Here is a 22,646-nt window from a genome sequence, read left to right as displayed (position 1 = left end):
TGCAGCCTCTGAGCATCTCTGGGGCCTCCTCTGGAGCCTCTGCAGCAGCTCCAGGTCCTCCTTGTGCTGGGGGCCCCAGAGCTGGAGGCAGTGCTGCAGGTGGGGGCTGAGCAGAGCAGAGCAGAGGGGCAGAATCCCCTCCCTGTGCTGCTGCTCTCCCTGCTCTGGCTGCAGCTCAGCACTCAGCTGGCTCTGGGCTGCCAGGGCCCAGTGCTGGCTCCTGGGCACTTTGGCACTCCCTGGCACCCCCAAGGCCTTCTCCTGCAGGCTGCTCTCAGCCACTCTTCAGCCAGCCCTTAGCTTGGTCTGGACCACTGAGAGGCTTCAGCTTCCTTAGCAGCCAGAGGCAGTTTGGGGTCTCAGATGAGAGGGCCCAGTGCAGCCTTTCCTCTTCCTGTCTGTCCTTGGGCTGTGTGAGGTGGTTCTGGTGCTTTCCATGGGAGGAAGGTAGGAGAACAGCTTGTGCAGGCCTGCCTCTTGCAGCTCCTCTATGTGCAGATGCTTCTGGCCCAGAGCTGTGCTGTCATCAGTGCTGGCTGCGAGCACAGCAGTGCCAGGGGAGCAGCTTGGTGCTCCTTGAGCTCTGAGGCATCCAGCTTGGGCAACCACAGACTCCTGCAGGAGGCTGCAAGGTGCTCAGGACATCCCCTGGGCTTTCCAGGGCTTTGTACTCCTCTGGAGCTCCACATCAAAGCCTCTGAAGTGCTTCCCTTGGCTTTCTTTCTGTCTCCTTAGCCTGTTAGTCAGCCAGCAGTCAGTGGTGATACCATGGATGATAGCACTGGAAAACCAAGCTCAGGGTCCCCAGAGGCCTCAGCTGGCTAGGGGCTGGTGAAAGTCATGTGGAGATCAGCTAAATATAGATGGATGCTGAGAACATTCCTGGATGCTTGGATTTGAAAAGCTGCCACAGCCTCTCTGCTGCTGTGAGCTTGGAACTCTGCTCTGCAAGGGTCTGCTTGGCCTCAAGCTAGCAGGGACCCCCCACCCCCCTTCCCGGCCACCATGGGCTTGTGGTGGCAGCCAGGACATCCTTGGCTTTCTCTTCAGCAGGGTCATGAGCCTGAACAGCACCTAGGTGTGCTTTGGAGTGCTGTGGCCCTAGGAGAGATGCACAGAGAGGCAAACCTCAGCACACTGGGTGTGGAGACCACCACAGGCAGCATCTGGCTCATGCTGGGACTGCCTGAGCTTCAGCTGCAGGCCAGGGGGAGAGCTTCTCCTGGCCAGGAGCTGCTGCTCTGGCTTGTTGCATTCTGAGCTGGAGGCTTTGACTCAGTTCCCTCACTGTCTGGGACCTAAACAAGCCTCAGTCAGGCCCTGAATGCAGCTCCCCTCTTGTCCTCATGCAGCAAAGCCAGGAGTGGGGAGCTGGAGATTGGCTGTGAGGAAGGAGTTGTTGGGCAGGAGGGTGGTGAGAGCCTGGCCCAGGCTGCCCAGGGAGGTGGTGGAAGCCTCCTGCTGATGCCTGGAGGTGTTTGCAGCCAGGCTGGAGGTGGCTGTGAGCAACCTGCTGTGGGGTGAGGTGTCCCTGCCTGTGGCAGGGGCTTGGAGCTGGCTGAGCCTTGGGCTCCCTCCCAGCCCTGACCCTGCCATGGTTCTGTGCTTCTCCCAGTCCAGGCCAGCTGCACCAATGCCCTTGAGATGTCACTCAGCTGCTGAGCCTCTTCTGAGTGTCACCTCCTGCTCCTGTGTGCTTTGAAGTCTCTGCTGCTTTCCCCTAGCACTGCTCACCTGTGGGATGTGAGGAACAGCAAAGCTTTGCTCAGCTCTCAGAGCCAGAGGTACAGAGGAGGCTCTCAGCCCCAGGGAAGCAGCAGCACAACCAGCCTGCAGCTTTTGGCTTGGGTTACTTCCCCCTGCAGCCCCTGAGGAGCTGCAGGCACTGGATGGGTGCTGCAGAGACTGGAGGCCAAAGAGCTTCATCAGCACTTGAAGCAGCCTGCAGAGCTCAGGCCGAGTTCAGAGCACTGCTCTGCTCCCACTGAGAGCTCCCTCTCTCATCCCAAAATAGCCACAGCCACTGAGTGCCTGCCCAGCAATCACAGGGGGACTCTTGCCTCCCTGCCTCAGCCTGCCTCGAAGTCAGCTGCTGCTCTTGGAGGGCATTCAAGTCAGTTGGAGTGCTGCAGTACCTTCCCCCAGCCTGGAGAGCCCCTGAGCCACAGCCTGCTTCTGCCCTGCTCTGGCCAGGGGCCTGCTCTGGGCCCAGTGCTGTTCAATGTCTTCATCAGGGACAGAGGGAGTGGGGTTGAGGGCAGCCTCAAGTCTGCAGGTGACCCCAGGCTGAGGGGAGGTGCTCAGGAAAGGCTTGGATGTGGCACTTGGAGCCATGGTTGGGTTGCCAGGAGGGGCTGGGTGCTAGGTTGGAGTGGATCAGCTCTGAGCTCCCTTCCAGCCTGGCTGACTCTGGGGTTCTGTGACATGCCTGAGCCATGAGATCCAGCCAGAGGGACTTGGACAAGCTGGGGAGGTGAGCCCCCACTAACAGCCCTGGCTGGGGATGCAGGGCTGGAGAGCAGCCCTGAGGAGAAGGACTTGGGGGGTGCAGAGCTGGAGAGCAGCTAGCACTGAGCACTGCCAGCCCAACCCCAGCCATGCCCTGGGCTGAGCCCCAGCAGGGTGGGCAGCAGGGGCAGGGAGGGGATTCTGCCCCTCTGCTGTGCTCTGCTGAGACCTCCCTGCAGTGCTGGGGCAACTCTGGAGCCCTCAGCACAGACAGGGACCTGCTGGAGCAGGGCAGAGGAGGCCACAGCAGTGCTGGCAGGGCTGGAGGGGCTCTGCTGTGAGGCCAGGCTGAGAGAGTTGGGCTTGGGCAGCCTGGAGAAGGCTCCAGGGAGACCTCCTGGTGGCCTTGCAGTGCTCAGAGAGCTGGGGACAGAGGCTGGGGCAGGGCCACTTGTGCCAGGCCAAGGGGGAATGGTTTGGACTGCAAGAGGGAGATGGAGAGTGGAGAGAAGGAGAAGCGTTGGAGCCTGAGGGTGGGGAGAGCCTGGCCCAGGCTGCCCTGGGAGCTGCCCCATGGCTGGAGCAGGTCAGGCTGCTTGAGGCTGTGGGCAGCCTGCTGGAGCTGAGCAGGGCCTTGGGGGGGCTGAGCTTGCAAGGTCCCTTCCCACCCAAAGCACCCAGGGTGGGTCTGTGAGCCCCCAGCCTGCTGCTGGTGGCACCAAGGCTGTCCTCATGACCCCTTGCAGAGCAGCTGTTTAGCTCCAGCTTGGCCAGGCCCTGGGAGGATGCCTGAGCAGGGCAGGTCATGCAGTGTTCCCCCATTAGTCATGCTTGGGACCACTTGCAGCATTGTTTGTGGCTTCCTTGGGATCCTGGAGCAGGGAGCAGTGAAAGTCCAACCTGTCTGCTGCAGGACAAGGACTCTTTGATGGGGCTGGGAGCAGGGGGAGGGAAGAGCCCTCGGGGGGGGCTAGGCCTGAGTGGCCTTCAGGCCCAGGTGTAAGCACCCCCTGTGTGGAGCTCTCCTGCACTTTGGGCTCCCTTGCTGAGAAGCCTCTCCCCCCACCTCAGCAGCCACTTCAGTCTTCCCTGACTGTCCTGTTTGGTTGTTGTTTCCCCCTGTGGCCCTGCTTGAGTAACCCCAAAAGAAGGCAGCTGCACATGGCCTCTGCCTGAGTGCTCTGCTTCCTTCTGCTGCAGAGCTGGCCCCAGCTGCCTGGCCCACAAGGCAGCCTCCCTGTTCTCTCCTGCCTGAGACCATGCCTCCCAAAATAGGAGGTTCCAGAAGGGGCCCCCATGGTGATCAGGGAGGCTGGAGAGCCTCTCCTACAGGCACAGGCTGGGAGAGCTGGGGCTGTGCAGCCTGCAGGAGAGAAGGCTGCAGGCAGAGCTCAGAGCTGCAGCTGCAGAGCTGCAGGGCAGCTGCAGGCAGGCTGGGGAGGGACTGCTCAGAAGGGGCTGTGGGGCTAGGCCCAGGGGCAATGGTTTGGAGCTGGAGCAGGGCAGAGTTAGGTTGGAGCTGAGGAGGAAGTTGTGCAGAGGGAGGCTGGGGAGAGCCTGGCCCAGGCTGCCCAGGGAGGTGGTGGAGGCTCCATCCCTGCAGCCCTTCCAGCTCAGCCTGGCTGTGTCCCTGGGCAGCCTGCTGCAGCTGGAGCTGTCCCTGCTGCCTGCAGGGCTTGGCCAGGAGGCCCTTTGGGGCTCCTTTCCCACCCAGTGCCATCAGTGCAGCTGTAGGGCTGAGCATGGTCTCTGAGCTGCTGCTGCTGGGGGGAACAATTCTCCCACCCCACACAGCCACCTTCTGGGTGCTTTGCTTTGCCCTCCCTGTGTGAGTGCTGCCCACTGCACCTTGTGCTGAGCTGCAGGAGTGAGGCTGCTGCCCCTGCTTGGCTCAGGCCCCAGGAAGCCACAAGCCAGCCTCTCTCCCCTGCTGTGGAAGCTGCTTCTGTGCTTGTTGCTGCTTCCTGTCCTTTCATGAGCAGCTCAGCTCCTCAGCAAGCTGGTGCTGCTGCTTCTCAGTATCTCCTGAAGTGCTTTCTGTGAACATCCCTTGCTGGAGTACACCACAGCTCAGCTTCTCAGGGGCTGACAGGAAGAGGCAGGCAGGGCACAGCTCTGCCTGTGACACTGGGGCTGAAGATCCATCTGGTGTCCATGTCCCTGTGTGAGCAGCTCACAGCTCACAGCTCACAGCAGGAGGGTCAGTCAGGCCCTTGCCCAAGAGCCTTCTGCTGTGCTCTGTGTGGAAATGAGGTTGGGGGCTTGAGGTAAGCTGCTGGTTGAGCACTTGATGAAAGCTCTGCCACCACTTGGCACTGGCAGGAGCTCCTCTGGAGCTCCCCTGGGCTGCTTCCTCCTCTGAACTCCTCCTGAGTGCCCCCAGAGGTGGAGCTGAGGCTTGTCAGGGTCCTGCTGCCTGCCTCCACTCTCTCACCAGACCATCCTGTGTCCTCTCTTCTGTGCCCAGCAGGTTGTGGTAAGACAGCAAGGGGCTGGAGAGCAGGGCTGGGGAGGAGCAGCTGGGGAGGAGCAGCTGGGGGAGCTGGGGGGATTTAGTCTGGAGAAGGGCAGGCTGAGGGAGACCTCCTTGCTCTCTGCAGCTCCCTGGGAGGAGGCTGCAGGGAGGTTGGGGCTGGGCTCTGCTGCCCAGGCTCAAGGGATGGAAGGAGAGGAACTGGCCTGGAGTTGTGCCAGGGGAGGCTGAGGTTGGAGAGGAGGCAAAATGTCTTTGGTGGCAGAGTGGTCAGGGCCTGGCAGAGGCTGCCCAGGGAGGTGGTGGAGTCCCCATGGCTGGAGGGGTCCCAGAGCCCTGTGGCCATGGCACTGGGGGCCAGGGTTTGGTGGCCAGGCTGGGGTTGGGCTGCTGTTGGCCTGGATGACCTTGGAGGCCTTTTCCCACCCAAAGCATTGTGTGACTCTCTAAGGCCTCTGAGTGTTGCAGGTGAGCAGCTCCTCCTGTCTGCTGCTGTGGCCATAGCCTGCTCCTCTTGGGAGCTGCCCTGGGAGCTGGTGGAGGTTAAAGTGCTCCTGCAGGGCTCTGAGCATGCAGTAGCCATAAAGCCAGGCAGCACTGGGAGCTGCTCCCAGAGCTAGGGAAGGGGGTGACAAAAGCTGCTTTATGAAGCAAGGAGTTGGAGCTCCTAGGAAACTGCTGCTCCCATAATAAATCAAACCCCTTGGGCCTGGGAGGAAATGCCAACCTGGGCAGGGCCTTGGTACAGCTGTGCTGCTGGAGGCAGATGGGCTCTTGTGGGGCCTGGCACAGGGCAGCAGGCTCTGCCCCTGCCCCAGCTGAGGGGAGGCTTGCCCAGCTGCCCTGGCACTGGAAGCTTTTGCCTCCAAGTCACAACTGCCTGAGCCCTGCCTGTGCTGTGCTGGGGTGCAGCAGGGACTGGAGGGGAGTTAAGGCTGGCCTGGCCTGGCCTGGCCTGGAGGAAGTGGAAGCCATCAGGGGGATTAGGCAGTGGGGCTGCTGTCTGCCTGGCCCTGGCAGGCACAAGAAGAGCTTTGTCCTGCTGCAGCTCTCTGCTTGTTGTGAAGGTTTGAGGTGCTGTGGCAAGTGGTGAGTGGGAGATGTCCTCTCTGCCCTGAGTGTGGTCACTGCTGCAGGCATCTGCCCTGCTCTGACAGGGGGCTGTGGGCACTTGGGGGAGGTAAAGCTCAAGCCAGCTGCTGCTGAGCCTCCCTGGGAGCCTTGGCCTGGGGGCTGAGGGAGCAAGTGAGGAGGTCTGCCTGACCCAGAGTGAGGTGGCCCTGCCCATGGCAGGGGGGCTGGGACTGGATGAGCCTTGAGGAGCCTTCCAAGCCTGCCAGCTCTGTGACTGTGTGCACTGGGGGCAGCCAGGCCTTGCTCCCTGGCAGTGCAAGCAGGCTGGGCTGTCCTTCTGGGGCCATGCTGTGAAAGCAGCAGCTCCTCACACAGGGCTTGGAAGATGGAGTCCAAGCCCCCTGCAAAGCAGGGTCACCCAGGGCAGGTCACCCAGGAGCTCATCCAGGTGGGTTTGGGAAGCCCCCAGGGGAGGAAGAGGCTCAGACTTGGGCTGCTGGCCCCAAAGCTGGCAGTGCCTTCCCTGCTGAGCTGGCCTGGGAGGGCATGGCTGAGCTTGGTGTGCCTCCAGCAGGCCAGGAGCTGTGCTGGGAGGAGAAGGGGCTGCAGGGGCTGGCCCTCAGCTCCTCTTGCATGGCTGGCTCTGGCTGGGCACCTTGCAGATGGCTTGCAGAAAGCCAGATCCATGCAGAGCTGGGAGCAGGAGAGGTCACCCTGGGCTGAGCACCTTCCCTTGCCTCTTCCTTCACTCTAGGCAGGGTGAGGAAACAACTTGGCTCTGTCCCTGCCTTGCTGCCTTGCTGTGGTGAGAGTAATCCTGTGGGTGGCCTTTGCTCCAAGCCACTGTGTTGCCCTCAGCAAGCTGGCACCTTTGAGGGCAGGTGGTGGAGATAAGACCCAATCCACTCTCTCCTTGGCCTGCTGTACCTCCTGGAGCTGCTGGGGTGTGCAAGATGCTTGTGTTTGCCAGGGCCCAGCTGCTTGCTGCAGGGCCATACCCTCAGGTCTCACAAACAGGCCCTTCTTGCTGCCCTGGAGATTGCAATCATCTCCATGGTGAGGGCTGCACAAACAGGGAGGGGGAGGGGAGTGACCTGCTGGATTAAAGGGCAAAAGGAGCTTTCCTGGATGGCAATTGCCCTGGTGCCAGGTGGAAGGTCCCTGCAGAGGTAGGCTGCCAGCAGAGGAAGGCTCTCTGCAGAAGCCACAGGGGCAGGATGTGTGCTGCCCAGCCCTGCAGCGAGGAGGGAAAGGCAGCAGCAGCTGTTGGAGGAAGTCAGGGGTGGATTTGTTCAGGGATGTGCCCTTTGAGCCTGTCTGAGAGCCCATCTCATAAAAACTGCCCCAGTCTGCCCTGAACCAGCTCCTGCCAGGCCCTTGCTGTGCTTCAGAGGGAAACACACTGCAAGGTGTCCTCCTGGTTGGCTGGGAGAGACCAGCAGCACCCCAGGGCCTGGCTGAGAAGCAGAGCCCCTTGCCCTGAGTCCCTCTTTGCTGGCCTTAAGTTCCCTCTGCTCAGCACCCAGGGGTTCAGGGGAAGCCTGGACTTCAGCAGAGCCCCAGCTGTGCACAGCTCCTCCTGCCCTCCTGCTTCAGGCCTCATCTCCTTTGCCCTGGAGCAGCTCCTGCCTAGGAGCTTCCTCAGCCCTCTCCCAGCATCTCACTGTCTTAGAGTGCTCTGGCAGTGAGGCCAGGGGAGTGTAGGATCCCAAGCCTCCTGGCTTCCAGCATCTCTGCCCCCTCCCTGTGCCACTGAGGGACATTTCACACAACCCCAGCCTGGGGGCCTGGAAGGGGCCTCTGGAGGTCATCCAGTCCAAGCCTCTAAGCAGGGGCACCCCCAGCAGCTTGCCCAGCACCACAATGGCCAGGGGGGGTTGGAAGCTCTCCAGAGGAGGAGGCTCCACAGCCTGGGGCAGCCTGCTCCCAGCACCCTGACAGGAAGGCATCTGCTGCTGCCTGACAAATCCTCACCTCAGCTGGCCTGAAGTTTGCCAGGTTGTCAGCTTGGTTGGTTTGTAGCTCAGCTGGTGGTGAGCACTGGGGCTGCTCCTCCTGGGGCTGCTCCTCCTGGGGCTGCTCCTCCTCTGCTCCTTGTGTTTCCAGGATCCCTTGGTCCCATGGAAGGGTCAGGGCTGGCAGGGAGCTCAGGGCTCAGGCAGCTCCAAGCCCCTGCCATGGGCAGGGACACCTCACCCCACAGCAGGTTGCTCACAGCCACCTCCAGCCTGGCTGCAAACACCTCCAGGCATCAGCAGGAGGCTTCCACCACCTCCCTGGGCAACCAACTCTTGCTTGGGCCTCCTCCATGGAGGAGACCACCAGCCTCTCTTGCAGTCCCAGTCTTCAGGTCTGGGAGAGCTGGAAGGTGATCTTTCCCCTCTGCTTCCCAGTGGTGGATGCCTCACCTTGGGTGCTGTGCCCAGCTCTGGGCTCCTCTGGCACTGGCAGGTGGGCATCCTGGAGAGGAGGACCAGGGTGGGCACTTGTGGTGAGCACTGCTGTGCCACTGCAGGGCCAAAGGCTGAGCTCCTTCAGCCTGCTCTGGGCAGCAGGGCATGGGCAAAGCCAAAGCAGTTTGTGGCTTCTGAGGGTGTGTGGCTCCCTGAGGGTGTGGATGGAGGCTGTGGTGTTGGAGGGCCAGGGGGGCTGCAGGACCCTTTCTGCAGTCTTGGCAAGGTGGAGCTTGAGTCAGGCTGACTTCAGCCCTTGCTGGTGTCCTGCTCTGGAGCCTTTGGCACCTGGCTGAGGCTGGTGAGGCACTGGACCAGGCTGCCCAGAGCCAGGCTGCCCAGAGCCAGGCTGCCCAGAGCCAGGCTGGAGGGGTTCTTGAGGAGCCTGGGCTGGAAGGAGGTGTCCCTGCCCGTGGCAGGGCTTTGGAGCTAAGGGATCCCTTCCAACCCAAACCATCCTGTGCTCCCCTCAGGCCATGGTGGTTCAGAGAGAGCAGAGGCAATGGTGCTGGGACAAAGGTTCCCAGCTACCTTCTGGGGGGAAATGGAGAGGCTGGAGCCAGGCTGCTGTGGGAGGTGTGTGAGGGTAGGAGGAGAAGCAGTGGACAAGTGACCATGAGAGGCTTCTGATTAGCTGTTAGGAGAAGGCTTCTCAGTGTGAGTGCAGTCAGATGCTGAGCAGAGCTCCAGGGAGCCTGGGGCAGCCTTGCCAATCCCTCAGAGTTCAGCTGGACAGAGGCCTGAGCTGGGACACTGGGCCTGAGAGCAGTGGGAGATGCCCAGGTGCTGTGGTTCAGCTGCACTGTGAATCACAGCCTGGGCCTGGGCCTCACTGCCTTCTCCTGGGCTGAACAGGAGGTGTCAAGGAGAGGCCTTGCTGGCCCTCCATGGGCAGGGTGCCTCTGCCTGAGGATGGGATGGAGGTCATCCAGAGGGACCTGGGCAGGCTGAGAGGTGGTGCCCAGGGCAACCTCCTGAGGCTCAACCAGAGCAAGGGCAGGGCTCTGCAGCTGGGCCAGAGCAATCCTCACTGTCAGCACAAGCTGGGGGAGGAGGGGAGAGAGAGCAGCCCTGAGGAGAAGGCCTTGGGGGTGCTGGTGGGGGAGAAGCTGGGCAGGAGCAGGCAGGGGGAGGCTGCAGCACAGAAGGCAAATCCCAGCCTGGGCTGCAGCCAAAGCAGCATTGCCAGCAGAGCCAGAGAGGGGATTCTGCCTCTGTGCTCTGCTGAGACCTCCCCTGCAGGGCTGGGGGCAGCTCTGGAGCCCTCAGCCCAGGGAGGACCTGGAGCTGCTGGAGAGGCTCCAGAGGAGGCCAGGAGAATGCTCAGGGGCTTGGAGCAGCTCTGCTGTGAGGCCAGGCTGAGGGAGCTGGGGCTGTGCAGCCTGGGGAGGAGAAGGCTCCAGGGGGACCTTAGAGCAGCCTGCCAGGACGTGGAGGGGGCTACAGGAGGGATGGAGAGAGACTGCTCCCCAAGGCCTGCAGGGCCAGGCCCAGGGGCAATGGCTTCAGAGCAGATTGGGATTGGATGTGAGGAACAAGTTCTTTGCTCTGAGGGTGGTGGAACACTGGCACAGGCTGCCCAGGGAGGTGGTTGGGATCCATTGCAGGTGAGGCTGGAGAGGGCTCTGGGCAGCCTCATGCAGCTGGGGCTGTCCCTGCTGGGGGCAGGGGCTGGAGTGGAGGAGCTCTGGGGGGGTCCCCTCCAGCCTGGGCTGTTCCATGCTGCTGGGCCGCAGCTGTCTGCCAGCCGGGGCCAGGCGCTGGGGTGTGCAGGGCTGAGCTTGACCAGGCCTCCCCTTGCCTCCCTGCAGGTACAGCTACATGATTGACAATGTCATCCTGCTCATCACTGGCACCCTGCACCAGAGGGCCATCTCTGAGCTGGTGCCCAAGTGCCACCCCCTGGGAAGCTTCGAGCAGATGGAGGCTGTGAACATCGCTCAGACGCCGGCGGAGCTCTACAATGCCATCCTGGTGGACACCCCCCTGGGTGAGCACAGCCTCCCCAGCTGCCCCTCACTGCCTCCTCTTGGAGGAGAGCTAGCTCCAGCTAAGCCTGCTCTGCTGAGACCTCCCCTGCAGGGCTGGGGGCAGCTCTGGAGCCCTCAGCACAGGGAGGACCTGGAGCTGCTGGAGAGGCTCCAGAGGAGGCCAGGAGAATGCTCAGGGGCTTGGAGCAGCTCTGCTGTGAGGCCAGGCTGAGGGAGCTGGGGGTGTGCAGCCTGGAGAGGAGAAGGCTCCAGGGGGACCTTAGAGCAGCCTGCCAGGACGTGGAGGGGGCTACAGGAGGGATGGAGAGAGACTGCTCCCCAAGGCCTGCAGGGCCAGGCCCAGGGGCAATGGCTTCAGAGCAGATTGGGATTGGCTGTGAGGAACAAGTTCTTTACTCTGAGGGTGGTGGAACACTGCAGCAGGCTGCCCAGGGAGGTGGTTGAGGCTCCATCCCTGTATCCGTTCCAGGTGAGGCTGGAGAGGGCTCTGGGCAGCCTCATGCAGCTGGGGCTGTCCCTGCTGGGGGCAGGGGTTGGAGTGGAGGAGCTCTGGAGCTCCCTTCCAGCCTGGAGCATTCTGTGATGCTGTGTTGTGGTCCAGGCACACAGTGGTGCTGAGCAGTGCCTGTGGTGGCTGTCCTGGGCCATTTTTCCCTCTGTACCCTTCAACAGATGTCCAAACCAGCATGCAGGCTGCTGAGGACCTGGGAGCCCTGGTGGACAACAAGTGATCCACGGGACAGCAATGAGCCCTGGGGGCCAAGGAGGCCAAGGGGGTCCTGGGGTGCATTAAGAAAGGGGTCCTGTAGATGGAGGGAGCTTCTCCTCCCCCTCAGCTCTGCCCTGGGGAGGCCACAGCTGGAAGGCTGCCTCCAGCTCTGGGCTCCCCAGCTCCAGAGGGACAGGGATCTGCTGCAGAGAGGCCAAGGGAGGGCTCCAAGGCTGCTGAAGGGACTGCAGCACTGCCTGGGCAGGAGAGGCTGAGAGCCCTGGGGGGGTGCAGTGTGCAGAGGAGAAGGCTGAGAGGGATCTGAGCAATGTCTCTCCAGAGCTGAGGGCTGGGGGGCAGGAAGGGAGGCACAGGGCCAGGCTCTGCTCACTGTGCCCTGGGGGAGCACAAGAGGCAAGGGCTGGAAACTGCAGCCCAGGAGCTTCCAGCTCAGCAGGAGGAAGAACTTCTTGGCTGGGAGGCTGCCAGAGGCCTGGAGCAGGCTGCCCAGAGAGGTTGTGGAGTCTCCTGCTCTGGAGCCTTCCCAGCCCTGGCTGGATGTGTTCCTGTGCCCCTGGGCTGGGCTCTGTGCTCCTGCTCTGGCAGGGGGTTTGGACTCTCCAGAGGTCCCTTCCAACCCTTAATATCCTTTCAGCCTGTGAGGAGTTTGGTTTGTGTGAGCTGTTGTGGCAGGGCAGGTGGAGTTGGATCTACTCTGCCAGACCTGTCCATTGCTCAGCTCTTCCTGGGACTCATCACCTGGAGTTAGGGAGGAAGGAGAGAGTTTGAGAGGCCTTAGGCAGTGTGATTGCTGTCAGGAGGCACAGGGCAGGAGGCTTCTCTGCTGAAGACCTGTTGACTCCTCTGCTGGGATGAGACTCTTCATTCCCAGCCCTTGTAGCTGATCCTTTGGGCAGTTTCTTGTAGGCATCCATCTGCCCATGGCCAGCTGTGCTCTGAGGCTGATGGAAGTCCCTCCAGGTCAAGGAGTATTCTTTGTGTACTGACTCAAATAACCTAACCCTAACCCCAACCCAAGAGCCAGGAGAAAGAGAAATGTCCCAAAGCCTTTCCAAGCTCTCTGGGGAGCAGTCTCAGGGCTTCCCAAGTGCCTCATGGCAGCTGCTCAGATGTGTTCCTCAAAGGCACAAGGTGTAGGAAGTGGCTCTGGAGAGAGGGTGGAGATCTCTTCTCTTGTGGTGGCAGGAGAGGGAGTCAGAGGAGACTTGGCTGGGTTAGCCTCTGTGGGCAGAGCTGGGGTGAGGGAGGCCTGAGTCAGGGATTGATCACTGCTGGGCTTGCTGCACAGAACAAAGCTCTCTAAAGCAGCTGTCAGCATGGGGAGGTGCAGCTGGCTTTGGAACTGAGGGAGCTTTTGCAAGTGCTCTGTGTGATGATGGGGCAAGGAAGTGCTTGTCAGGGAAGAAGGCCTGGCCAGGTGGAGCCCAGCAAAGGAGGGAAGAGGTGGCTCAAGAGCCAGGATTGCTGTGGTTAGAAAAGACCTCTAAGATCCTTGAGCCCAACCACTCTCCAGCTCTGCCAGGCCTGGTGCTAAACCACTGCCCTCAGCACCACATCTCTGAGGCCTTCAGACACCTCCAGGGCTGGAGATTCAACCATCCCCCTGGGCAGCCTCTTCCAGTGTTTGAGAAGCCTCTCAGGGCAGTCTCTTCTGATGTCCAACCTAAGCCTCCCCTGGTGCAGCTTCAGGCTGTTGTTTCCTCTCCTCCCATCCCTTGCTCCCTGGGAGCAGAACCCAAGCCCCACCTGGCTCCAACCTCCTCCCAGGGAGCTGCAGAGAGCAAGGAGGTCTCCCTCAGCCTCCTCTGCTCCACACTAAACACCCCCAGCTCCCTCAGCTGTCCCTCCCCAGCCCTCTCCTTCAGACCCTTCTCCAGCTCTGTTGCTCTTCTCTGGCCCTGCTGCAGCTCCTCAGGCTCCTGCTGGGAGTGAGGAGCCCAGAACTGAGCCCAGGATTCAAGGTGTGGCCTCCCCAGTGTCTGGTAGAGAGGAACAATCCCTGCTCCTGCTGCCCACCCCAGTGCTGCTCCAGGCCTGCTCCTGCTGCCCACCCCAGTGCTGCTCCAGGCCAGGCTGCTGGTGGCCTTCTTGCCCCCCTGGGCACCCCCTGGGCTCAGCTCCAGCTGCTACCACCCAGCACCCCCAGGGCTCTCTCTGCTGGGCACTTGACAGCCACCCTGCCCCAGGCCTGGCGTGTTGAGGAGGTGGTTGTGAGCCAAGAGCAGGACCTGACACTTGGCCTTGCTGACCCTCACAGAGTTGGCCTGAGAGCATCCTGAATGCAGCCTGGGCAGGTCTGGGCACAGGGTGGGAGAGCAGTGCAGCAGGAGAAGCAGAGCTCTGCATGCAGCCGGGTGAGGGCTGCTGTAAGGACGGTGAGTGGGAAGGGTGAGCTGAGACCTTCCTGCTTCAAGAGCAAGGCAGAGCAGAGGATTTCAAAGCTAGTAACTCCAAGGCCTTAAAGCTGCCAGCTGTGTGTGGAGTGCAGATGCCCCCTTCAGACTGGTGAGGTGGTTCTGGAGAGCCTGGCTGGCACTTGAGGCTCTTTGCCTTCCCGTCCCCCGGGCCGCTTCTGCCACCTCCCGTGCTGCCGAGGCTGCTCCAGACCTCTGCCCTCGCCGTGCCCTCCAGGCCTGTGGCCCATCTAGTGTGGCATTTCTGCAGCAGGAGGACATGGGGAGTAGCTGTGTTGCCTAAACAAGCAGGCATGTGGGCTCCAGTTGTTTAACTTGCACTCTTTCCAGTGACCACACGCAGAGGAGCAGCAGCTCTACCTCCTCCGAGGGCTGGGGGGAGCGACGTGGCCTGGTAGGAATGCCTAACCCCAGATGGCCCTTCCCAGGTTAGCAGGGCAGGGGCAGGCTTGCTGCTGGCCTAATTTGGGACCCTGGAAGGCCAGCAACTGAAATAGCTCTGCTCTCATTCCTCTGCCACTCTGAAGTAGCCACTGCTCAGCTCTCCAGGCCAGCCCAAGGAGCCCTGCACTCCAAACCAGCCCTGGCACTCTTCTTGCCAGGCGGCTCCTCCAGCCACGTGGCATCTCGTAAGGAGGCTTCTGCAGGGACTGAGCCCTGCTCAGGGCTCTCCAGAGGCACAGTGGGGCTGCTGGCCATGGCAGGGAGCTGCAGCTGCAGGAGTGGTGCAGCACCCAGGGTGGGAGCCTGCAGCCTACCTGGTGTGGGGCTCCCAGCAGAGGCCTGGCTGCGAGTGTGGCAGCCGCCGGCTGCGGTGAGCCCAGGGAGATCCTGTTCCTCCATGCAGCAAACTCAGCAAAGCTGGCTGCTGAGGGAGGCTTGAAGCAGGCAGGAAAGTGCCCTCCATGGGTGGGTTTTCCTGGGCTGCAGTTGTGCCAGCAGCCCTCCAAGAGCTGCCTTTGTCCTCAGCTTGCAGCACCCCGGGTCGAGTCTGAAATCTGTTCTTGGGGTAGCGACAACTTCTCAGCTCCCCCTCCCAGGAATGCTCTGCCATCTGCTGAGCATCCTCCCAAAGGCCACTGCTGTGCCCTGCCTCCTGCTGCTCACCTCCATCTGCAGGAATGAAGAGCTTGGGGGATGCAGGGGATGGGGCTGGTGGAGCTGAGAAGGGAAAGCAGCTCCTGACCCCGTTCGAATGCGCAGGGGTCGGGGGGGCTCTGGCATCACCTTTAATCCAACTGAGATGATGGAAGAGGAGGAGGGGGAGGGAGAGGCTCCATCTCCCTCAGGACCTGGTGGCTGCTGTCTTGCAGATGCTTCAGCTGTGCTGCCTCGCTGCAGCAGCAGTTCAGAAGCTGCCTGCATCTGGGAACAGTTTGGGTTTCGCTGCTTCTGAGCGGAGGCCGCTCTGGCACTGCTGCTCGGGGGCTAGAGCTGAGGGTTTCTGCTGAGAACAAGGCTGGTTGAGGAAGGATGTTTGTCATGGGAGAGCCCCCAGAAAAGATTGTGGCCCTGGGGAGCCATGGTGGAGCCTGAGGTTTTGAGCCATGGCAATTTGGTGGCTGCTGAAGATAAAAGGGCCTGGCCCAGGAGGCAGAAGCTCGGCGCAGAGCGTGCCTCTGCCTGCTGCTGTTGAGGGCTCTGGGAGGTGCTGGCCCTGGGTCTGCTGAGGACAATGCTAACTCCCTCTCTCTGTGGCTCCCTTTCAGCTGCTTTCTTCCAAGACTGCATCTCTGAGCAGGACCTGGATGAGATGAACATTGAAATCATTCGAAACACACTGTACAAGGTGAGACCTACCTGGGGAGGGGAGAAGGCTCTGAAGGTCCCTGCGTGGCCCCGGGGTGGCTGCAGCTCTGGCTTAGGTCTGGAGCTCTCCTCAGCCAGGGACAGGAGGCTGTTTTCCTCTTGGAGGAGACTGAAGGCTTTTCTTTCTTTCTTCCCTGTAGTGGTGACAGAGGAAATGTGACCAAGAGCGAGGAGCAGCCACTGGGAAGGAAGGAGGGCTCCTTGGAGGGGCCTGGCAGCCCCAGGGGCCCAGCTCTGCAGGGTCAGGGCACCAGAGCTAGGCAGGGCAAGGGCTTCTTTGGAGCTGTCAGGCTCTCAGGAGTGTGCCCAAGAGGTTTTGCAGCAGTTACTGCTTTGAGCAGATTTCCTCAGGCCCCAGGCAGGCAGGAGAAGGCTGCTCCCTAACCTGCAGGAGTTCAGGCTTGCAGGCAGCATTCAGAGGGCTGAAGTGGCTGGATCCTAAACTTGGTTGAAGGGCTTACCCAGGCCCTCTGCCCTGAGCTCTTTCAGAAGAGCCTGCCCAAGCCTCCTGGGGTGGTGGTTAGGTGCTCTTGGTAGAGTGGTGTGAAAGGTAGAGGAGGTGATTGGCACAGGGATGAGGAGAGGCTAAGGATCTCCTTGTCCTGGTCCTGCTGTCTCCTTTGCAGGCCTCATCTGGTTCTAGCTGGCTGCATCAGAGCAGGTGTTTATGTGCAGGCTGTGGCTATCACTCCATCTCTGCTCTCTGGATTAAAGGTGGGATGCAAGATTGCATCTGCTGGCTGGTCACAGCCAGCCTGCAGTCCCTGTGACCTCTGCTTCCCAAGGAAACCTTCCATGGCCTCTCTGGAGAGCCACAGAGCAGGTCAGGCGTGAAGGGGAGGCAGCTGCAGGAGGGGGGAAGGAGCTGAGCTGCCTCTTGGCCTTCCCACCCTGCCTGCAGCCTCTGCTGTGCACTGGGCTGGGGGCAGGCAGGGCTGGTGCAGAGCTCTGTGCTGAGGGGAGGCAGAGGGGGGGAGGCAGGGAGCAGAGTGAGTGCAGGGCTGAGTTTGGGGGTGAGAGGCATCTCCTTGGGTCCCTGCTGCCACCTCAGTTCCCATCTCCTTTTTGAGGCCTGCAGTCTGTCTCTCCTGCTCCAAGCTGGCCATGAGCCAGCAATGTGCCCTCGTGGCCAAGGAGCCAGTGGTGGTCTGGGGGGCATTGGAGTGTGGCTGGCAGGCTGAGGAAGGTTCTCCTCCCCCTCTGCTCTGCCCTGCTGAGGCCACATCTGGAAGACTGTGTCCAGTGCTGGGCTCCCCAGTACAAGGGAGACAGGGAGTAAGGTCCTTTGCCTGTGTCCTTGTTCCTGGGCTAGCTCCACAGGCTGATGCTTTGTGCCCTGCTGCACTGGAGCAGCAGCAGGGGCTGGGGCTGGTGTTGCCTGTGATGTTCAGCAGTGTCCTCTTGCCCTGTGTGATGACAAATATTTGCAGAGCACAGCATCCAGGTGCTCTCCCAGGGCAGAGGGGGGCCAACACCTGCAGCTGTGCTCCATTGTCAGCCTGGGGGCTGCTGTGGCACAGCAGAGGTCTGTGACTCCCTGAATGGTTTGGGTTGGAAGGGACCTCAGAGTTCAGTCAGCTCCAGTCCCCTGCCCTGGGCAGGGACCCCTCCCCCCAGCCCAGGCTGCTCAGGGTCTCATCCAGCCTGGCCCTGAACACCTCCAGGGAGGGGACAGCCACAACCTTCCTGAGCAACCTGTTCAGTGCCTTCTCACCCTCACTCTAAAGAATTTCTTCCTCATCTCCACTCTCAGTCTGCCCTCTCCCAGCTTCCCTCCAGCCTCACCTCCAGCCCTGGTGCCTCAGCAGGGTCTCATCCCCATCCCTTTGCAGGGACTCTGCTGGCAGCTCTGTCCAGGGAGGTCTTTGGTCACATGATGACTTCTGAGAGAGTTCTTGTGTGTGTCTGTTGGGTTTTTTTTTGCTGAGCTTAGCCATCCTGGGCTGCCCCTGGAGGCTGCAGTCACATCCAGCTGGGCTCTGCTCCACCTCCAGGAGGGGTCTGCGTGTCCTGCAGGCGCCGCGGCCGCGCTCAGCCCCGCTGTGGCGCTGGCCTTGGGACGGGGAGCAGGAGGCTGCAGAGCTGGGCAGGGAGTTGCAGAGCAGGGCTGGTTTGCTTCACAGCTGTCCTGCCTCATCTCCTGACTGCTTACACAGCTCTCCTCGCCGAGCAGGGGCCTCGTGTGGCTTGGCATGGGCCTGGAGGCCGGTTGGGAGCAGGAAACCACGTGAGGCTTCCCTGACTGCTCGGGAGTCAGGCGACTCAAAGGAGCAAAACAGCCCTCCCCTGCCTGCCTGCCTGCCTGCCTGCCTGCCTGCCTGCAGGAAGCTCATGCAGTTGCCTGAGCAAAGCCCAACCACAACCCTCGGTGTCTCCAGCTCCTGGGGAAGCAGCATCCCTCCTGTGGGCTTGGGTTCACCCGGGGTGAGCGTGCCTGAGCTGTCTTCAAAGGCATCTAGGAGCATCCCAGCCTTGCTGGCTGTCCTCTGCTCTGTGGCCCTGTGGGGTAGGAGGTGAAGCTATGTGGAAGAGTGCTCACCTGCCCTCTCCCTTCCAGGCTTACCTGGAGTCCTTCTACAAGTTCTGCAAGGTGCTGGGAGGTACCACGGCCGATGCCATGTGCCCCATCCTGGAGGTAGGTCTGGACCTGTCCCTGGCTGGGCAGCACTGGGGTGGTGCTGCTCTGTGCCCAGCCCCTGGGTGCCTGCCAGGAGGAGAGGCTCCAGATGCTCTTCAGCATGCCCCCCCTGCACCTTCTGCTTGCCCACTGGGCAGGAGCACACTGCCTGCACCTGCTGCTGGGCAGGTTGGGCTCCCCAGGCCTGATCTCCATAGAGCCCCAGGCTGGTTTGGGTGGGAAGGGAACTTGCAGGGGCAGCCAGTCCAAGTGTCCTGCACCCAGCAGGGACAGCTGCAGCTACAGCAGGCTGTTCACAGCCCCAACCAACCTCTGCCATGGTGCCAGCCATGGGGCAGCTACCAGCTCCCTGGGCAGCCTGGGCCAGGCTCTCCCCACCCTCACTGTCCAACATTTCTCCTTCTCCCCCCTCTCCATCTCCCTCTTGCAGTCCAAACCATCCCCCTTGGCCTGGCACAAGTGGCCCTGCTCCAAACTCTGTCCCCAGCTTGCTTAGAGTCCCTTCCAGTACTGCAAGGCCACCAGAAGGTCTCCCTGGAGCCTTCTCTTCTCCAGGCTGCCCAAGCCCAACTCTCTCAGCCTGGCCTCACAGCAGAGCCCTTCCAGCCCTGCTGTGGCCTCCTCTGGCCCTGCTCCAGCAGGTCCCTGTCTGTGCTGAGGGCTCCAGAGGTGGACACAGTAGTCCAAATCTTACCAGGTGCTGAGGCTTCTGTTGCCTTCATGGCAGCATCTTTGCTCTCCCCCATGGCTGAGGAGCAGGGGAGGCAGCAGAGCTGTTCAGCACATGGGCTGTCTCCAGGCCAAGGCCTGCTGTGGGCAGTGCAGGGCTCAGGGCTGAGAGAACCTCCTTGCCCTGGGCAGGGCTCTGCCGAGGGAGTTGGCTCCTGCCTGTTGTCCTGGGGATTCCCTCACCCCACTGCTCCTCAGGCAGCAGCCACTGGCCACACTGGGAGCCTGCTGCTGCTGTGGGCTGCCCTGGCAGAGCTCCACACAGCTCAGTGTGTCCCAGGGCAGCTCCTTCGCTGCTGCCTGCTGGGGTGGCTCTGCTGGGAGCAGGGCTGGTGGCTGGCAGCCAGGCTGCGCCCCAAGCTGACTCTCTCTCCCCTGCAGTTCGAAGCTGACCGGAGAGCCTTCATCATCACCATCAACTCCTTTGGCACTGAGCTCTCCAAGGAGGACAGAGCCAAGCTCTTCCCACACTGTGGCAAGCTCTACCCTGAGGGCCTGGCCCAGCTGGCCAGGGCAGATGACTATGAACAAGTCAAAAACGTTGCTGACTACTACCCTGTGAGTGCCTCGGGACTGTGGGGACCTGCTGTGGGTCAGAGCTCCCTGGGGCTGGGGTGGGGGCTGGGGAGGGTGGGGCCTTGCCTGCTGCTGCTTGGCCGGGGGGGGGTTTGGTTTGTCACTGCAGCAGTGACAGGCAGTCCAGGTGTGTCCTCTGTGCCCCATCCCAGGGGGTAGGGAGTGCCCTCCCCACCAGAGCCTTGTGTGGCAGCAGTGAGGGTTAGCTGGGGTGGGAACACTGCTGCTCCTCTGGGGGCTCTGCCTGAGCTCTGCTTCAGTCCCAGGGAAGCACTGACTTTGGGGGACACCCTGGGGTGGGTCTGGTGTCCTTGTGCATGGCTGGGGCCCTGCCTGGGGTCAGAGCTCGGGGTCCCCCTGACCCAGATGCTCTCCTCTGCACGTGGAGGGGTCTGTCCCTGGAGCATCCCTTCCTACAGCTTTGAGAAGGGATGAGATCTCTGCCTGGGTAGCTCAGAGATGGAACAAAGAGGTTCTCTGTCTCTCTGGGGATGGCCTTCAGCCTTCTCCATGTCCTCTGCTGCCCTGCCCTGCTGGCTGGGGTGTCTGCCTGACACACACACAGGCCCCCAATGCTGCTGAGCTTGGAGGGCTTTGGGTGGATGCTCTCCTGATGTCCTCTTGCAGGAGTACAAGCTGCTCTTTGAAGGGGCTGGCAGCAACCCTGGGGACAAGACCCTTGAGGACAGGTTCTTCGAGCACGAGGTGAGTGAGCCCCAGGGCACCTTCTGGAACGTTCTGCCTCTGCCACTTACAAAGCCCAGGCTAGAAGCAAGCTGGGTGTGAGCCCTGGCTGCAGTGCTGTGGCTGAGCAGACTTTGGGGGGGAAGGAAAAGGATGGGGCTAGGCTGTTCCCAAGGAGGGAGTGGTGTCCGTGGCTCCATCTGCTCACCCAGACGAGAGGAGTGCAGGGTGGGAGGCCAGCCTGGGGCTGCTGGTGGACATCTGCTCCACCCACAGCAAAACCAGAGCACAATGAGGGGGGAAAGGGGTAAGTGTTGCCCCCTCCTCACTGCCAGAGCCCTTCCTGAGCCCTGTGCTGTAGCTCAGAGCTGCCCCCAGCCCCTGGGGCTCTGCGCTGAGCCTTCGGCCTGCGGGGGAGGGCGCAGGCACCCCCGAGCCGCTCGCCCTGCCCAGCCCTTGACCTGCCAGCTGCGGTGGGCAGGTGCTGGCATGTGCTGTTCTGGGCTCTCCACGCCAGGTGAAGCTGAACAAGCTGGCCTTCCTCAACCAGTTCCACTTCGGCGTCTTCTACGCCTTCGTGAAGCTGAAGGAGCAGGAGTGCCGCAACATCGTCTGGATCGCCGAGTGCATCGCGCAGCGCCACCGCGCCAAGATCGACAACTACATCCCCATCTTCTGAGCCCTGCCCCAGCCCCCAGCCCCCCCTGCCTGCAGCCCAGGGCACCCCCCGGCCCCCCGACTCCCCTTGCCCGCAGCTGCCCGGGCTGAGGGATCTGTACAGTTAAGTTATTGCCGAGCCGGAGCTGTGTGTGCCGGGAGGGGCCCGAGGGACCAGCGGCTCCTGCGTGGCAGCAGGGCCGCCTCCTGTCCTCTCTCCCTTAGTCCCTGTGTTGCTGTCCTCATCTCCTTGTGCTTGTGCTGCTAGAGCGAGCACCAGCAGGGCTGTTGCTGCCTCCCAGGGGCTCGGAGCGCTGCAGGCCTGCCGTGGCTGGGGGCTCTCTGCCTTCCAGCCGGAGGGTGGTCTGGCCGTGCTGCTGTGCAGTGCCTGTGCCCTCCCCTGGAGCTAGCCCTGACCGGGCAGAGCTGAGCAGCCCTGGCTGGGGCAGGGGTGGAGCCCGTGGGCAGAGCACTTTCCTCCCTGCTGCAGCAGCCTCTCTCCTACCACAGCCTCGCTGTGACCTCAGGGGCAGCTCTCCTGCTGTTCCCTTCTGCCCTGCAGCTCGAAAAGGCTTCCAGAAGCTGGCCAAGCTCCTTCCCCTCCCTGAAGGACCTACAGCTTGGAGTTTGCTGGCACAATCATGCAAGACTTGGGGCTCTCTGGCTGCTGCTGGACCCCTGCACCACCCCAGGGCTGGCACCATCTCCCCCAGGCAGGAGCTCCAGGCTGGTGCTGCCAGGGAACTGTTTGGGCACAGCTGACCCTGGGGTCTGGCTTCATTTGGTCACCCTGATGAGTGCAGCTGTTGGCACAGGTGTCTCACACCCTCTTCAGGCTCTGTCTGTGGATGAAGGGTGGGAGCCAAGCCCTGGGCATGGCATGCCAGCCCTGCTCCCTGCTGCTCCAGGTCCTGCCTGGCACAGGAGAAGCCTCCTGGTGGGAAACACCTGCTCAGTGCTTGCTGCTGGGAGGGCTTGATGGAGAGTGGCTCTGTCCCAGCTTGTGCTGTGGTCACCTCTGCAGTGTTTGTGCCCCTTGTGTTCCCCCTTCTCCACACTAATAAATATCTGGCTCCTGCCCTGTGCTCTGCCTCCTTCCTTGGGCATCCACGGTCCCAGGAGGGGCTTCTGCCTCTGACACTGTGCTACTGCTCACCCTGCTTGTGGGGAGGAGGGAGGCCACACCATGAGAGGAAAGGGCCTGAAAGTGTGGCAGGGGAGGCTGAGGTTGGAGATGAGGCAAAATGTCTTTGCTGCAGGAGTGGTCAGGGCCTGGCCAAGGCTGCCCAGGGAGGCAGTGGAGTCTCCAGGCCTGGGGCTCAGGAACCCTGTGGCTGTGGCACTCGGTGGCCGTGGGGGGGTTGGGTTGCTGCGCAGAGTGGATGATCTCAGAGGGCTTTTCCAACCCAAACACTTCCACGAAAGCAAAGCCCCTGGGGTTTGGTGAGGAGCAGCAGGGAGCAGCTCCAAGCCTGTCCTGGCAGGCTGAGCCTCTTCCTCGCCGCTCCTGCCCTGCCAGCCGCGGCCCCACTCCGCTCTGCCCAGCAGCAAGGGGCACCCCGCAGCAAGCTTGGCAGTGGTGTGGAAGGAGCTGGCCAGAGCCTGGCACCGTATCAAGAGGAGATTTATTGAAAAAGAGTGACAATCACGAAGTTCATCTGGTGAAGAGCTGTGCGGCACCGGCGGCCGGGCCGCGGCCCCTGCGCTCGCCAGGAGCACGTGGAGTGTGGCACGGAGGGCAGGGGCTGGCACCGCGGTGCCCACCTGGGCCTGACCCAGCCCAAGGGGGTAAGGGAGACAAAGGCAGCCCCAAGAGCAGCCTGGAGGAAGGTGTCGGGGAGCCGAGAACCGCCCCAGGTCCATGGCAGCCCGTGGTGCGGAGCCTCCGAGCGGGGCGCGGCCGGGCCCCCAGCGGGTAGAAAAAGTACAAAACCAGGGTCTGTAGAAAACGTCGATAGAAAAGAGATCTG

General features: G+C 61.9%; 1 protein-coding gene across 1 annotated transcript in view; it reads left to right on the top strand.

Annotated features, from left to right (window-relative positions):
* The window catches only part of ATP6V0D1 (ATPase H+ transporting V0 subunit d1), a 51,333-nt gene extending 29,579 nt beyond the window's left edge, over nt 1–21,754 (top strand). Inside the window, exons 3-8 of the mRNA XM_068168415.1 lie at nt 10,260–10,438; nt 15,293–15,372; nt 17,950–18,027; nt 19,141–19,317; nt 19,963–20,040; nt 20,537–21,754. Coding sequence (XP_068024516.1) covers nt 10,260–10,438; nt 15,293–15,372; nt 17,950–18,027; nt 19,141–19,317; nt 19,963–20,040; nt 20,537–20,698 — 754 coding nt within the window. The 3' untranslated portion in view covers nt 20,699–21,754. The remainder of the gene's footprint in view (nt 1–10,259; nt 10,439–15,292; nt 15,373–17,949; nt 18,028–19,140; nt 19,318–19,962; nt 20,041–20,536) is intronic.
* Nucleotides 21,755–22,646: the final 892 nt, after the last annotated feature.

The sequence above is a fragment of the Melanerpes formicivorus genome, unplaced genomic scaffold, assembly GCF_026170545.1.
Source record: "Melanerpes formicivorus ecotype bairdi unplaced genomic scaffold, bMelFor1.0.p_v2 SCAF_137, whole genome shotgun sequence".
NCBI classification, from domain to species: domain Eukaryota; kingdom Metazoa; phylum Chordata; class Aves; order Piciformes; family Picidae; genus Melanerpes; species Melanerpes formicivorus.
This window is presented reverse-complemented; position numbering and strand designations above follow the sequence as displayed.